Consider the following 16,975-nt stretch of genomic DNA (forward strand, 5'->3'; position numbering starts at 1 on the left):
GCCAATGCACAACTGGTCTCTTCCCTGATCTTTTAACAATAGTGCATATCATTTTCACATGTAGACTGTGCAAAATGTGTAAGCAAGTAAAGTAATAGCAACTGAAGCAAGCATTCACTGGCAATTTTATTTATCTTTAGTACCATCCATCAGCTGGAGGCTGTTTGATCTTATGTCAAAACCCCAAATTTTCTGGGATAGGATCAGCCTTGACTGTGCCTTGTTTACTAATGTACTACCTTTATTGCCCATCCAATAAAGAGCTGTCTGTTTATGTATATGGATTTGGAAGTGTTTTAACAGAATGCAGGTCTGGAAGCAGAGCATTACCGTTCTAGAAAACATCTTTATTTGTATCCAGCAACAGAAGTAATATGCTTGCAAGTCAAATATTATAGAATATTAATAATGGATCGAAACATATAAGATCCTGAGGGGTCTTGACAGGGTGGATGTGGAAAGGATGTTTCCCCTTGTGGGAGAATCTAAAACTAGGGGTCACTGTTTAAAAATAAGGGGTCACCCATTTAAGACAGAGATGATAGAATTGTTTTCTCTCAGAGGGTCGTGAGTCTTTGGAACTCTTTTCCTCAAAAGGCGGTGGAAGCAGAGTCTTTGAATATGTTTGAGGCAGGCGTAGATAGATTCTTTATAAGCGAGGGGGTGAAAGGTTATCGGGGGTAAGTGGTAATGTGGAGTAACCAGTTCCGCCATGAACTTATTGAATGGCAGAGCAGGTTCGAGGGGCCAAGTGGCCTACTCCTGCTCCTAATTCATATGTACGTATGATTGTATGGACAGATAAAAATCTAATGACCTCACAGAGCCAGAGTAGTACATCAAGATCAGAGGTGGTGATTGCAACTTGCACCAAGAAAGAATATTTTCTCAAAGGTTCATCCTGTCAGGTTCAATACTCAGACTTACCTACACCAAAGAATGATTAGAAGATCACTGCAATCATAGGTTAGATCAAGAACATGTAATAGCTGTTTTTCCCACCAAGCTATAGAGGTTTGCATAAACATGAACATCCCTCTGTAATGTAATTTCCAATGGTTAGCCCAGATTTGTCTGGATATGTTGCATGGCAAGATCTGATAGAACAATGGAAACCAAATGTGTATTTTGGGGAAAGTCTGAAATTAACTTTATTGTTACATAAGTGACTATAGGACTTAAATATGCAGAATACAAACTGTAGGAAAGACATCACAGGAAGTGCCTTAACTACAATATCACTCAAATGAAGACATTTGTGTGTTTTGACAGCGGTTTGACAACACAGCTCTCAATGTATTCAAACACCGTGTAAGGATCCTGGTCTGCACTGACATGAATGACAGGGTTGTAGAATTGCTCCAAGTCCCTAACATTGGCATGATACACTTCAAGTGCTTTTTGCACATTTTCCTCTGAATCCTTGGGATTTACTTTGCAGCGACTGAAAACCTCAATGGATGGTGCTGGTTTGTATATGGAGTGATATCTAGAAAGCAGAATAATAATTGCATTACAAAATTGAATATAATGGGGAGTTAGAACTCTCTTTTTACCTTCATTACCTGGCTAAATCAAGCCTTCACAGTGTTATTAGGATTTTAAATTTCTGACAGCCAAGATTGTTATGAATTTTTGTTTTTAAATCTGGTTCCAAACAGAATTTAGTAGAAGAGCCCAAAATGGTTTTCAATTTAACAATAAATCTATATTCTTAGGATTGAATGGTTTTGGAAAACCATTTGCAAAAATTTGAAAACATATCACCTTTATAATTAATTCATCCTAATTTAAAAATTTATTGAGGATATCTTGAAAATGTAATTTTTTTGTGTATTTCACAGACAAGACGCAAGGGGAAATTTAATATTTTTATATAAGTGCACAAGTTAATAAATTATTAGGAAAAAAGTGCTGAAAATATTGAATGCTACCATAACACAGGGGCACCAATGGGATAAATCTGACAACATTGTCAGGGAATATTCAAAACAACTTTGAGATCGGATGGATTGTAACCCAGGCTGTTAAAGGAAGCCAGGGAGGAAATAGCGGATGCTCCGAGGATCATCTTCAAATCCTCACTAGATGCAGGCAAGGTACCAGAGGATTGGAGGTCTGCAAACGTTGTACCATTGTTTAAAAAGGGTGCGAGGGATAGACCAAATAATTAAAGGCCGGTCAGTCTGACCTCGGTGGTGGACAAATTATTAGAACCAATTCTGAGAGACAGGATAAACTGTCACTTAGAAAGGCACGGATTAATCAGAGATAATCAGCCTGGATTCTCCTGAAGAGAAGGTCGTATCTTACTAACTTAATTGAATTTTTTGAGGAAGTGACAAGGAGGACTGCTGAGGATAGTGCAGTGGATGTTGTCTACATGGACTTTAGTAAGGCATTTGACAAGGTCCCACACGGAAGATTGGTCAGAAAAGTAAAAGCTCATGGGATACAGGGGAATGTGGCGAGTTGAATCCAAAATTAGCTCAGTGACAGGAAACAAAGGGTAATGTTTTTGCGAATGGAAGGCGGTTTCCAGTGGCTTTCCACAGGGATCAGTGTTGGGTCCCTTGCTGTTTGTGGTACATATTAATGATTTGGACGTAAATGTGGTTGGCATGATTGGGAAATTTTCAGATGACACAAAAATTGGTCATGTAGTTGATAGTGAAGAGGATAGCTGTAGACTCCAGAATGATATCAATGGTTTGGTCGAGTGGGTGGAAAAGTGGCAAATGGAATTCAATCCGGAGAAGTGTGAGATAATGCACAGGGGAGGACAAACAAAGCAAAGAAATACACAATAAATGGGAGGATATTGAGAGGGGTAGAGGAAGTGAGAGACCTTGGATTGCATGTCCATAGGTGGCAGGACAGGTTGATAAAGTGGTGAAGAAGGCATATGGAACGCTTTCCTTTATTGGCTGAGGTATAGAATACAAAAGCAGGGATGTAATGCTGGAACTGTATAAAATGCTGGTTAGGCCACAGCTGGAGTATTGCGTACAGTTCTGGTCACCACATTACAGGAAGGACATAATTGCTCTGGAGAGAGTCCAGAGGAGATTTGCAAGAATGTTGCCAGGGCTTGAAAATTGCAGCTATGAGGAAGGATTGGATAGGCTAGGGTTGTTTTCCTTAGAACAGAGGAGGCTGAGGGGTGACTTAATTGAGGTGTACAAAATTATAAGGAGGCTAGTAGACAGGAAGGTCCTGTTTTCCCTAGCAGAGAGGTCAATTACCGGAGGCACAGATTTAAGGTAGAAGGATTAGAGGGGACATGAGGAAAAACTTTTTCATCCAGAGTGTGGTGGGTGTCTGGAATTCACTGGCCGGATCGGTGGTGGAGGAAGAAACCTTCAACTTATTTAAGAGGTTCCTGGACCTGCAGCTGAAGTGCTGTAACCTGCAAGGCTATGGACCAGATACTGGAAGGTGGGATTAGATTGGGCGGTTAGTTTTTTCAGCCAGCGCAGTCATGATGGGCTGAATGACCTCTTTCTGTGCTGTAACCTTTCACAGGGTTCTATTAAAATTATGCATAACACATTAGAGATAATAACCAGATCTATAGCAAATATTTATGCTCAATCACATGACAATGATTTAAATTGAGATAATACTCGCAATGACTAATTAAATATATCACGTAATAAATATCATAAAGTCTTGAGCACCATGCTAAGCTGTGCTGTAATAAATAGTTAATGAATGATTAGTTAATGTAGATTATTGTTTTGTTAATTATATTTGACAAAAAATAGTACTACTGTAAATAATTCATCACAAGGTAATTGGAGTTGCCTCGATTAAACATAAAGACAAATCAAATCTAAAAGAAAAGCAGTAATGGATGTCACACACAGCACATAATCAGTACATATTGAGACTAGAATGGCTACATTAATTGATGCCTTTGAAATAAACTTGCATTAGACATTTATCCAATTTGAAAATACAATCGGATTTGTTTGAAAACTTTGATACGCAATTTAGAAAAGTCGAGGCAGCCACCGGCTGTAGCTAGCATTGCACTCATCTGGAGCCTGCTGAACATTCATATAGAGAAATATTCTACTGTGATACAAATGATGGGAGTCATTTACAACATTGGGCAATTGAATGGGTGTCCAAATGCAGCCCACAACCAGAGATTTGGATCAGCGAAAGAAAATAAATGAGAAATGTACTCACTTTATTCTGCACCTGTTTTATATATAATGTGTTTGAACCAAACTTTCTCCATTGTAATCCAAATACTTTATAGGAACATTAATATTCCTAAACACAGCGATTATTTAAACTGCAATGGAAAAAATTCAGCTGCAGATGAACAACAAAATCTTGGGAACTATAGACCATGTAGCTTAATGTTGGTGGTAGGATTCTCAAAGCCTATCCACCATCTACAAGGCACAAGTCAGGAGTGTGGTGGAATACTCTCCACTTGCCTGGATGAGTGCAGCTTCAACACTCAAGAAGCTTGACAAAATCCAGGACAAAGCAGTATACTTTGAGCAGCCTGCCATCCGCCACCTTAAACATTCACCCCTCCATCACTACCATCTACAAGATGTACTGCAGCAACTCGCCAAGTCTCCTTGGACAGGACTTTCCAAACCCATAACCTCTACCACCTAGAAGGGCAGCAGGTGCATGGAAACAACATCACGTGCAATTTCCACTCCAAGCCACTCACCAAACTGACTTGGAACTATATTTCTACTCCTTCACTATCGCTGGATCAAAATCATGGAACTCCCTTCCTAAGAGCACTGTGGGTATGCGTACACCATATTGACCTCAGCAGTTCTAGAAGCGGCTTACCACCACCTTCTCGAAGGAAATTAGGGAAGGGCAACAATTGCTGGCCTTGCCAATAATGCTCATATCCCATGAACAAATACAAAAAATTGAATCCTTACTCAAAGATGTCACAGAAAAACACTTAGAAATTGAAAATATAATAGCAGCACAGATTCCAAAAGGGAAGATCATGCTTGACCAAACTTATTGAATGCTTTGAGGAAGTATCAGAAAAGGTAAATAAGAATAATGTAGCAGACATAGCATATTCAGATTTCCACAATGCCTTCAATAAGGTACCACACAGTAGACTTTTGATTAAGGTCAGAAGATGTGGAGTCGGGGACAAGTAGTAGAATGGATAGCAAGCTGGATACAAAACAGAAGGTAGAAGTTAAAGGTAGTTACTCAGACTGGCAAATGGTGAAAAATGGAGTACCACAAGGATTGGTGCTGGGCCCACTGTTGTTCATCATTTACATAAACAATTTGGACTCGGGAATAGGAAGTACAATTTCAAAATTTGTGGATGCTACCAAATTGGGAGATATACTTAATATAGAGGAGGACTGTAATAAAATAGAGGAAGACATTAATAAATAACAATTTGCATCATTTAGTGTCTAACATAGTAAAACATTCCAAAGTGCTTCACAGAAGCGTTATGAGACAAAATCTGATACCAAGCTACATAAAGAGATATTAGGACAAATGGCCAAAAGCTTGGTGAAAGAGGTGGGCTTTAAGGAGCGTCTTAAAGGAGACAAGAGGTAGAGTGAGGGAGAAACTTGCAGAATGGGCATGTAATTGGCAAATGAACATCAATATAGATAAGTGTGAGGTCACACATTTTGGTCGGATGAATAAGGAGCCCATATACTCCTTGGAAAATAAGTGTCTAATTGGAGTAAAGAAACACAGAGATCCGGGATACAAATACACAATTATTTTGTCGGGTTTTCTGATGACGAGCAGTCAGCTTTCTCTGTCTGAATATGACTGAACTTCAGGATTTAGCACAAGTGCAGATTAATGAAGCTGCAGTCTGTCATTCACTGCTCTGCCACAGGCTGCGCTGTGGACCCCTCCCCCACCCCAGCGATCACTGAAATCAGTTGATTTAGTGAGAACTTTCCCTTTTCTGCTCTCATTTCGCTGTTAGAAACCCCATAAGAAGTTCAGTCAGATGTAACTTTTTAATAGTGATCCGAGTGGTAACTACTGCTGAACAACTGATCTAGTCTTGAAAAAATTATTTTATATTTGTGGAATGTTAAATGCCTCCATTATAATTAATTAAATAATCTAGTTTTAAAAACCTAGTAAAGAATTTTTGAAAAAATTAAAGATTTTTCATGATATTTTAACTTCTACCACTCACCCCTTGTGTATGTCCCAACCCTTATTCTAACATTTTTAACAGGTGTTTTGATTTTTAGTGCTTTTCATTTCCTGGTTGGCTGTCTGTGAGAATTCTTTAATGTGACTGGCTGCTTGGACAGCTTGATAACATCACTGCAGCTTGACACTGGGAATCCCCACAGAAGAATGCTACAATTAATTGCACGATGTGAGAGTTAAACTTCTCGCTACAGAGGGCTACAGGAGATTTCTCAGCACAACTTTCTTCGAAATCAGTGGCGAGCACACTTTCTTCGCCGCTGATGGCAAAATCTGGTCCATTAAAAGTAGCGATGCCGGTTAATAAAGCCATACAAAAAAGCAAACAAAGCACTGGGGTTTATTTCGAGAGGAGTAGAATCAGTACCTCTTACCATCAACCATAAACCATAAAATAGGAGTGACTGAAAGACACTGTTATGGCTTCTGCTGGTTCCTTTAAATCTTCAATTGTCTCACAACTCAGTAGAAACATTTCCCTTTTTAAAAACATTGTACTTTAGATTTGTTTGCTTGTTTGCTAATAACTTGCATCATTAAAGAATACATGACACAATTCTTGAGCATCAATTACCAAGCGAATGTGATTGTCTTTGATGCTACAGGAGACATCTTGATTAGTCATCGCTACTGGAATCAGCCTGTGCTGTTCCAGTTTGTTCTAATAGTGACACAAACACCGCAATAAAGCATGCAGGATGACACAGTGTGTTGAGGCTTTAACAGTTTCTATTGTTACGGACTGCAACACTTTATTAACTTATTGTCTAGACCTTTTTGAAGCAGTATGTGTGTCCTGTCTGCAAGGCAACATAAATTAAGAATAGAATGCCCAATTTTATTATGTCCCTGAAGCAAGGAGGAATTCTTTTCTTATGTAATAAATTATTTAGTATTATGTGTTGTATTGCCTGTTATTCATGGAATACTACTACACCCGTGAGCTGTGGTACTTCCCTTTAATGTAATTTAGAAGCATACAGGAGTCATCCTGCATGACCAGCCACGTGGAGAATATGTTTTGCCCTCTAGTTTATGCTCTTTCCCAGAATACCAGTAATGCTACAGGACAGATCTAATGGCAAAATGATTTACAAATTCTGAAGCTTAAGTAGACAAAGTAGGATCGAAGTTAACAGCTTCTCGGAAAGTAGAAACAGCATAATTACAGGGGATATTTATTTACTGATATTGTGTGTGAGGGGCATGGAAAAGTGTGGGGAAGACTCTCACTTTCTGAGATCTGGTAGGAGTATGAATGCTAGGGGTGGTATGTTGCAAGTGTGAAACTGATGGAAAGGATTGCAGCGAAATGGCACTGGTCTTGGGTGTACGATCACTGGGATGGGGGTAGTAGGGTAAGAGCTTTGGGAAAGCAAGGTTGCTGAATGACGGAGCACTGAAATGAGGATTGGGGGAGGGGACATTGAGGGGTGATTACACAGTCTAAGAACTTTGGATGGGGTTAGGGTCCACACCACAAAAGGGGTCCCTAAGACTAGGAACAATGGAAGGTGGATGGTGAGGTTTGGCAGCAGCCAATAGGGGGCTGGAATTTGGGAAGGAGCGCTGGGGTGTGTGACTATTGGGAGCAGTTCATTGGATCTAGAAATGTGGGGTGGGGGAGGGGGAGCTTTCCAGGATGGGAAGGACTAGTGAGTGTGGGGTGGGGGCATCTGAGATTCTGAGAGGACTAGAGTGAAAGGTGGGGTTGGGCCGAGAGTGCTGAGGTTTGTCTGTATGTTTGGGAGGTGGGAGGAGGTGGGAGGGATGGCGGATGGTGGGGGGGGAAGAAACATGCAGTAAAATTAAGACTATCAATTTTCATCAAGTTTCCCCCTCCAATACACTTTTCAACCTGGGGGAGAAACTCGTTCATGTAGCAGGGCTACACAGACTTAGGTTGCTTCCCGGGGGCAGATAGTTACGTGGCTGCTACCTGCACAGCATTCTTCACTGAAATCAATGTCAACATAAGTCTGCGTTGCGGCACTAGCTACGCGAATGAATTTCTCTGTCCCCCATCCTCCACCACCACCACCCTCCAGCCTATGTTGTTAGCACATAGGGAGTAATTTTCTGAGTGTGTACTCCCATTGAGGATCATGGACAGTGCACTCCAGAATTTCTGATATACACTATCAGCAGGTAAGCCTGGGAACCCCAAGTGGGAAAATTACCACCATAGTACGCTTAGAATGGCAGATTTTATGAATTTGCACTACTAGCGTGGAGCTTTGCTCAGAAGTGTACATCAAGGTTTCAAGCATATCAGTTTGCTGGATAAGAACATGAGGGAGAAAGGAATAGTAGGATATATTGATGGGGTTTAAGAGGGTGGGAGGAGGCTTGTGTGGAACATAAACACCTGCATAGATCTATTGGACTGAATGGCCTGTTTCTGCACTGTAAATAGTTTGTAACTCTTCAGTTTGTTCAGAAATCAGGTTGGGCCTCAGATGCAGATTTACACTATACAAGTTTAAAATTTATGTCAAGGGGGAACTGCTTTATACTAATGCTCCAACCGTAATGTACATTAACCCACCAGGAAGATGCACTTCACTTGCTGGCGTTTGTTACCTATGAACCCTTTCCCCCTATCCCTCAGTCCCCTTCCACCCAAGAATCTGCATTGAAATTTTACAGCTGCAAAAGTATTTCAAGTTGACTGTAATGAACGTTGGACTTGTACGATGATGTTTTAAAAACTGTGATTTATCATGCAGTGTAAAAAGGATTTGGATGAGACATGTGACCTCACACCAAGTTTGCCCGGAAACAACGTAGGCATCTTGGTTGCCATGACAACAAGGAACCCAGATCAAAGATCCTTTTAAAAGCAGAGTGCAAGATTTTAACACCTGAAAGGACAATGGGTTTCACTCTCCCAGACTCCCAGATCGTAAACAAGGAGCCAGGAGCTCTCAAAATGCAAATTCAAACAAAGGAAGGCCCAGGTGGTTTTGATGTGGCCAGATTTATGGACTCTGAGTAAAAGGAAACCGACTATTGACTTTTGATTCTGGATAAATTCAACAGGTTTTCCCAAGTTTGACAGGCTGTAAGGAAGAAAGGAAGATACGAAGATTAGTAGGGGCAGGCTAAGAAGACAGAGAGAAAACAACTGCTCTCACAGCACTGATACAGCAAAAGACTGCTAAGATTTGAACCTGGTTCGAAAGTTGAGGTTTGTGGAGGAGAAAAGATCAATAGGGTCACCAGAGATAGCCTTATTAATGGGAAGACTAGTCAAATGTGCTCAGAAGTAGTGAGCAAACAGGACATTGGTTTTTGTTAGGGACTGGGAGATCCATCCCATTGCAATTGGGAAGAGTTTGGGACTTTTAACTGCAAAGACACCAATTTGATGAGAACACTGTAATGTATAAATGTGGTGTAGGGTTTTCGAGTGTTTTAATAAGTTAATGGGAAATACCTTACTTCGTAATTTAGGGTATTAGCAACCTACCAAGTACTGTTAAGTTAACATTGATTTTTAGCTTAGTTGTTATAGTAAAAGTCTTAAAATGTGAAATAGAGTCGTGTAATTCTTTAATTGATCTGGGGAGTTCTTATCTCTTGTTTTAAATTTAATGGTCTCAACTGAGGTCATAACTGAAGCTGTAACAGTGACATATACTAAAAGAATGCAGCTGGTGTATTTTTCCATTTTGTTCAGTATCTGACTTCAATCTAGAAGATGGCATAGTTTGACTGGCAGTTTAATTTACAAATTACGCAAAGGAATCAGTTAGCGTTTCGCTCTCTCTGTTTTTTGATGGTCTGTGAATAAAGCTGCCATTCAACACAGAGAGTTATTTTCCTGATGAAAACTAGACACTAAACAAAATTAAAAGTTCATGAAGTGAACATTTCACTTCATCAGTACTGTCTTTCCAAGTCATCTTCTGTCATGGTTACCATGAGCCAGTTTTGTGCATCAAATTCATATGTGTAGCATATATATATATATATATATATATATATATATATATATACACACACGCCAGTAATTTCTGCTGTGGTTTTCTCCATTGCTTGCTATACCTTCGGCAGAAATCTGGAGAAATGGTGGGAACAGCGGTTTCCGCAGCATTTCCGCTGAAATTATGGTGGGATTGGTAGAACTCCACAGAAATTCTACCCCATAATATGGCACTGAGCAGCACTAGGATAAAATAATCTACAAAAAGATTGCAGTCTTCAAAACAAGTGCATTCCACATAACTGCCTACAATATTTCTGATGTCTATTTGAGTCTCCAAAACACAAACGTTGCCCTTATAACAGGTAAGAGTCCTAGAACAAATGAACGTCTAGAAAAACCATCAATGCTTCACATTGACAATATACAGTTCTAAGATCTAGTGAGGGGTGAAAGTTTACTGTATTCTTGCTTTTTAAAAAAGGTTTTCTGTTTGCTGATGGTTAAAATTTAAAAATATTAGCTGACCTCCAGTGGCACTGTTCCAGGGTCTAGAGCACAGATATAAAGGGCCAATTTTCCTGGGCAGGCAATGCTCAGGAGCAGTGTGTGTACAGCAGTGGCTGGAATTCCTGGGGGCACTCATTAGAATAGAGAGATCAGATTTTCAATGTACATGGTGGCGCACAATTGAAGAAAAGACCCAGGTGACAAAAATTTTGGGTGCGCCTCGGACCTTAAAAGGCCGACCTGTTTAAAGGAGCGCAGAGCAACAGGAGACAAATTGCCAATTTACTTGCTTTCAGGCCCTGAGGTTGCTGGAAAGAAGCTAAGTGAGTGGTTTGGCTCCTTTTCATAGTATACAGATTTCAAAATTAAAGTATCTGATGGCTTTACTAATAATACTTCACACATGCTCTTGACTGAAGTCTAATTTGGTATGTATGTGCTTATTTGGTTTTAAAATACCATCTCTCCATAACCTGGGCCAAGCTACCACTGTATTTGTGGAGAGTTTTCAGCCTATAGTGGGACCATCCTGGGTCCAGGTCGAGGGAATCAAGGGCTATCTCTTACCCAGCACCATATTCTGGGGACACCACATATGCCTACACACACCTCTCCCAGTTTCCTGTCAGTGGGTGTTCACTTAGAAAGAGGACTATGATTGGCAGACTTGCATCTGCAACACCACCATAGAAGAAGCGAGTAAAACGGAAGGGCTGTGGTAAACAAACACACACCCAATGTTTACTAATAAATCCCTATTAGAAAGTGTTCAATGTTATATTTGTACTTTTTTTTAATGGATGGATCTATTGTGTGAAGAGGAGCCTTTGCAAGTGAAGCAGCTGATTGAGGCTCTTGAGATGGCCGGGAGTATCTTTATCGGCTATTAAAGGGGTTTGTAGTTGCTGTTCCTCATCTGCCCCAAAATAAGCCTTCCCACAAAAAGGAGGAAAACCACTGTTTGATATACGACATGCATCAATGAGTGCAAAAGAGTCACAGCACAGGAAGTAGATCCAGTTACAAACTGCACGATGACAAAACTGTTTTATCTCTGTATTCACTAAACAATAAGTAGACTCAATGTAAGCAATTAACCTCTCTAGCCCAATGGTTATGCTGCTAATCTACTGGAGTTGGTCTACTTGTCTTGATAGGCTGCTTTTCTCCTGTCTATCTGATAACCCTCTGAATTCTTTTTCCAAATCTTCTGCTAAAAAGTAATTGAGGTGTTTCCCCAATTTTAAGAACAATACGATTTCATTAGGGCAGATTATTTCTTTTTCCCTTTTCACTCTTGAGATCCTTCCCTACCTGTCTGTGAAATCTTCTCTCCCTTCCATTTGCAAACCCTCTTTATCTCCATTGTCCCTCCCCACCTACCCAAAAACAGTATTAAACCCATCTCCTGCTTCTGTCCCTCCCTACTTCCTCAAGTCTTATTCTCCTCAACATCCCTCATCACAGCTACCATACTTTTTCAATCTCACATGCAGGATCCTTCACGAGCATGGAGGATCCCAAGATATCTCCTGTCTCAACAACGTTGAGTGGAAGCAGCAGCACAGTGATAAAGGCAGAGAACGTAGCAGTACCCAGACAGCAGGCTAATTGCACTAATCTGGACAGATAGAAGGCAAGGAAAAGAAGGTGGCAGGCTGGCAGAGGGGAGGAGATGTCTGAGGTGCACATTAAGCAAGATTTGAGACATTGGACCAATGCATAAAATGGGGCTGAGAAATGGAAGAAGTTGAAGCTCACAGTGTGCAGAAACAGGGTGTGCCAATCTGACAAACATTAAGGGCAGGCAAGAAAGTTTAGACTCAACATATCAAAATCTTTTGACACATATACATCAAATATTAATCTGGAATTGACAGCAGTCCAAGACAGACAACACTAAATGTAGAAATCTTATTGGTAATTTCTCTACTCATATCCTGTCCTATTGGTTTCAGGCATGAAACGGCCTCCTCAGCCTCCAATATGGCAGGCAGTAAGCGCACACTCATTATGAGGCGGAGGTGCGTTACCCACCATTAGAGCCTTTGCATATGCAAATAAGGGGCCTAATGTCTGTTTGCAATCCCAATATTGCATTGTGCTGAGGCAGCCAGCTTCAAAGCTTCAATCATCACCGCCACCCTCCCTCCCAATCCTGGCCACCGATGCCTTTATCCCAATCGGTCCCCTCTACCAATGGCCTTGAATGACTTATCCGAGGGCCGCTGCTGGCATTGCAGCCACCCGATCTTCAAATCCTCTTCTCCGCTGAAGTACCTTGGGATGTCCACAGTTCACCAGTTTGATGATAATTACATGCCCCTCAGACCTATCCATTCAGGCGCAGAGATTATTCCCATTTTTAAGTGTGTCTGAATTTCTAGGCCATTGTGTAATATTTCCTTATTAATTATGTCAGAAGGAATGACTTCTAATATATCTGCTGCCCTCTGTAAGTTGGTTATGACATATCACTTGGATTTACATGCATAAGTACATAAGAAATAGAAGCAGGAGCAGGCCATTCAGCCCCTCAAGCCTGCCCCGCCATTCAATAAGATCATGGCTGATCTGTCCCAGACCTCAACTCCTCTTCTGGGTCTGCTCCGCATAACCCTCAAGTCCCTGAGATTTCAAAAATTGCATATCCACAAGCTGACTTTGAGCCATATTTTTCCCCCAGCCCGGTTATTCCTCCTGTGCTGAAGGTTGCAATAAGCTTCTGTGGTTTGAGGTAGCCCGATGTAGTTTACCCAAAAAGCTTCCCTTCATGTGTTAAGTGTGGGCAGACTGTGGAGAATATCACAATATTACAGAGACTGGAGGAAGCAAAAAAGCAAGCTTATAAGCAGAGACCTAACTTTAAATTATTACTCATGGTTGAAAATATCTGGGCAAAAAGTACTTTAAAGGAGGCCAAATGGACCAGAGGTGCAGAGAATAAAGATTGAATTTTGCACCTGGAATTTCTAAATTAGGAGCAATTGTCCATCGTCAGAAATTGTGATTAAAGTTATTGAGAATTCTTCTCCATCTGCCAGAGCATTGCATATTTGTAAATTTAGAGAAACTCATTGGAGAATTTACAAATCTACTCTTAATAAAAGATCATGGGGAAAAATTGGATTAGGCCTGATATCAGGCATGGGGATTGTGATAAGCGATTACCCCAGGTCAGGTCCTTTTGCGGCAGACATATGCAAACTTTGCACGGCTTGTTGATCTGCTTGATTGCAACGTGCAGCCCAGCATGAAATGGTCTGCTGTTGGCAGAATACTCAATAGGGGGCCAAGGTACGTGCATGGCTAGCACAATGCACAGCTAGCCTGGAGCTCTTAAAGGCATCATGCCCCACTTAAAGGAGAGCTGCACTCATACTACAGAAGCTGCTTGAACAGCCTCAGGAAGGCTTTGCTGAAAGGTACAGGACAGCAAAAGAAGCAACAAGCCAGAGAAAGGGCTCCCAGAGTTTTGGATGAGGTGTTGGAGGCCATACTGATGGAGGTCAAAAGACAGAAAGAAATCATGGGTTGAATTTTGTCAGGGCGGTAGTGGCCCCAACAGTGGGCCAGAAAGCCAGGGGCAACCCCGCTGTGGCAGATTACATGACCCCCGAGCCAATTCTGTGGCCTTCAAACAATTAACTGCCTGGCGTTGGGGCTCCCATCACTTTAAAGGCAGAGATCCCACCTCCAAGAGCTGCGGGAGTGGTGGCCACTGCTGGGACTGCACCCGGCCTGGAGCAGCATCATGGACCCTGCCCTGGAACCAAGGGAGGCCCAGGTGGGGTGTGGGTGTGGGGGGGGGGGGCATTGGTGAGGGTAAGGTGGTGTTTCCATGGGGGTGGCCCTTTCCGCTGTGGCCACAGAGTGTCTGATCAGAAGGACACTCCTTAACCCTGAGCCCATGAACAGGCTGCCAGTGTTTACCTGCTGGTCTCCACACATGGCAGAGGGCCACCCCCTGCTGCTGGTAAAATGCCAGCAGTGGTGGGAAGAGACCCTTAAGTAGCCCTTAATTTGCCACTTAACAGCGTCAGTTGGACTCTGGGCAGGAAGACGGTCCTCCAACTGCCTGCCACTGATAAAATCTCATGGTATTGGGCACTCCACTCCCGCCTTCCCTCGCCATTTTACAGACCCTCCCCCCACCCGCCACCCAGCCCATTCCTAGAGGGCTAGTAAAATTCAGCTCCTTGTTTCTACAGGGGGCTAGGAAGTTCTCAAGGCACATTCTGAGAAGGGAATGGAAGCAGGTGGTCAGGGAGGTCAATTCCCAGAGTCTGATCCCGAGGACTTGGCTGCAGTGCTGGAAAAAGTTCAATGACCTCACTTGGGTGGTCAAAGTCAGTGAATGCAAATTCAAAGGATATCTCCTACCCACTGCCCCCCTAAGAGGGTACTATGATTTTACGGGAGGCTGTCACCCCAAGGGAACCGGAGTCTGAGAAGGCGCCCTGTGACAGCCTGTCTGGAGCAAAGGGATCCCGGATGACTCTTCCTCATCTTCCTCCTCCTGAAGTGGCCTCCAAAAGCCTGCTGGCAAGGGCTGTGCTCTCATGATAGCAAGGTTGTGGAGGACAAAGCAAACCACCACAAATTTGGAGACATGCTCAGAGGGCTCCTACAGACAGGTTCAGGCAGTAGAAATGTTGTTTCAGGACGCCAATGTTTTGCTCCACGATGTTCCTGGTGGCTGCATGACTCTCACTGTAGATGCACTGTTCATGTGAGGTTGGGTGACAGAGAGGAGTCATGAGCCAGGTGTGGAGCAGGTTTCCTTTGTTACCTAGCATCTAGCCTCTGGTTCTTCATGGTGGACCAAAGATGTTGGGCATGGCTGACTGGAACAGGATGAATGCAGGATGTCTGCTGCCAGAAGAGCATGCATTCACCAACAGGATCTTCTGGGTATGGTTGCACATCAACTGGATGTTAATGGAGTGGTAGTCCTTCCAGTTGGAGTACATCTCCCCGCTAACCTTTAGGGCTCGCAGAGCCACATGCGTACAGTTGATTGCACCCTACACCATTGAGAATCCCCCTAGTCTGGCAAAGGCACATGCTCACTCCTGTTTCTCTCTGGTAAGTAAGACAACAATGTATAAGGCTTCTGTCACCTCCCTGATCCAGCGATGGACAGCAAACTGTGAGATTTTGCTAATGTTGCCTGTTCTCGCATGGAAGGATCCACTGGTGTAGAAGTTTAGGGCAATGGTGATTTGAATGGCCACTGACAGCACCATCCTTTCCCTGCTGTGCGCTGCAGGTCAGGTTGTAGGAGGTGGCACAGTTTAGCCACCACCTCCTTGGTGAAATGCAGATGCCTCACACACTGCTCTTGACTGAGGGATAGTGTTCTCTGAAGATGCTTAGTGGATAGGGCTCTCTATGGAGAGCCTTCCTCCTCCTCCCTCTGCACACAGATTTCCTTCTCTGCTGCCTGTGCTCCATTTCCAAGTTATACTGCAGCCCAAGAAGGAATGCAACTATTGCCCCTTAACTGAGGGAGGCTTTCTCCTGACAGGCCTTCCTAACCTCTCTGATCTCCTTGTCAAAATCCAGCACCGTTCCCTTGTAAATCCAGTTTTCAAAACTCGTCCAATAATACTCAACCCCTTCCACTAAGTCCACACCAGGAAAGTCAAAGCACCTCACCTGAAGATTGCATGGTTAGCCCTTAAAAAATCTCTAATCAGGGGTCCCTTGTGCAGCTGAATGTAATTTGAGCTGGGAGTGAGTAAGAGAATAATGGCTGATCAGGTGCCAAATCAACATTAGAGGCTGTTTAACATCACGATCTGCCCACTCTGCATGCTTTTGGCACGTGCACACATGGCATGCCCGTGCTAGCACCCTTACAGTCAGGGTGCGATGTTTGGGCCACGCCGGAATTGGCTGGAAACAACCCAGCTGCCATCAGCAGCGCAACGGAGCCAAAATCTGCAGCTCAAGTGCAAAATCAGGAAATAAGATTTCAAAGGGAAAGCAAAGGGGGACAAATGTAACGACGTACAGTAAAAAAAAAAGGGATATTGGATAGTTAACATGGAAGAACTCTTACGATAATACTATCCAGACCTATATTCTGGTCCATTTTTCACAAGAAGTAGAAAGAAGAAGAAAAATCAATGAGATGATGTGGAGGAAAGGTCCACAAATGTTAAATTGGCTCAAGGAAACTGATCAGATACTTAACATTTATTTTGTTGCAGGGCGAGAGGATATTCATTTGAGAATGACACATTTGCTATGTTAAAGATATTTTATAAATATATATTGTTGTTGAAGTAAGCATTTGAATCATTATAATGTCTCAGCATA

General features: G+C 42.4%; 1 protein-coding gene across 4 annotated transcripts in view; it reads right to left on the reverse strand.

The window, feature by feature from the left end:
- Nucleotides 1-332: 332 nt before the first annotated feature.
- The window catches only part of ak8 (adenylate kinase 8), a 148,389-nt gene continuing 131,746 nt past the window's right edge, over nucleotides 333-16,975 (reverse strand). For 3 of the 4 annotated variants that reach the window (XM_068011864.1, XM_068011861.1, XM_068011862.1), the window contains one exon: nucleotides 334-1,489. In XM_068011864.1, coding sequence (XP_067867965.1) covers nucleotides 1,243-1,489 — 247 coding nt within the window. In that variant the 3' untranslated portion in view covers nucleotides 334-1,242. Of the gene's footprint in view, nucleotides 1,490-16,975 lie in introns of all 4 variants that reach the window. The other variant, XM_068011863.1, reaches the window with a different exon arrangement.

Source organism: Heterodontus francisci, chromosome 32, assembly GCF_036365525.1.
Source record: "Heterodontus francisci isolate sHetFra1 chromosome 32, sHetFra1.hap1, whole genome shotgun sequence".
NCBI lineage: Eukaryota > Metazoa > Chordata > Chondrichthyes > Heterodontiformes > Heterodontidae > Heterodontus > Heterodontus francisci.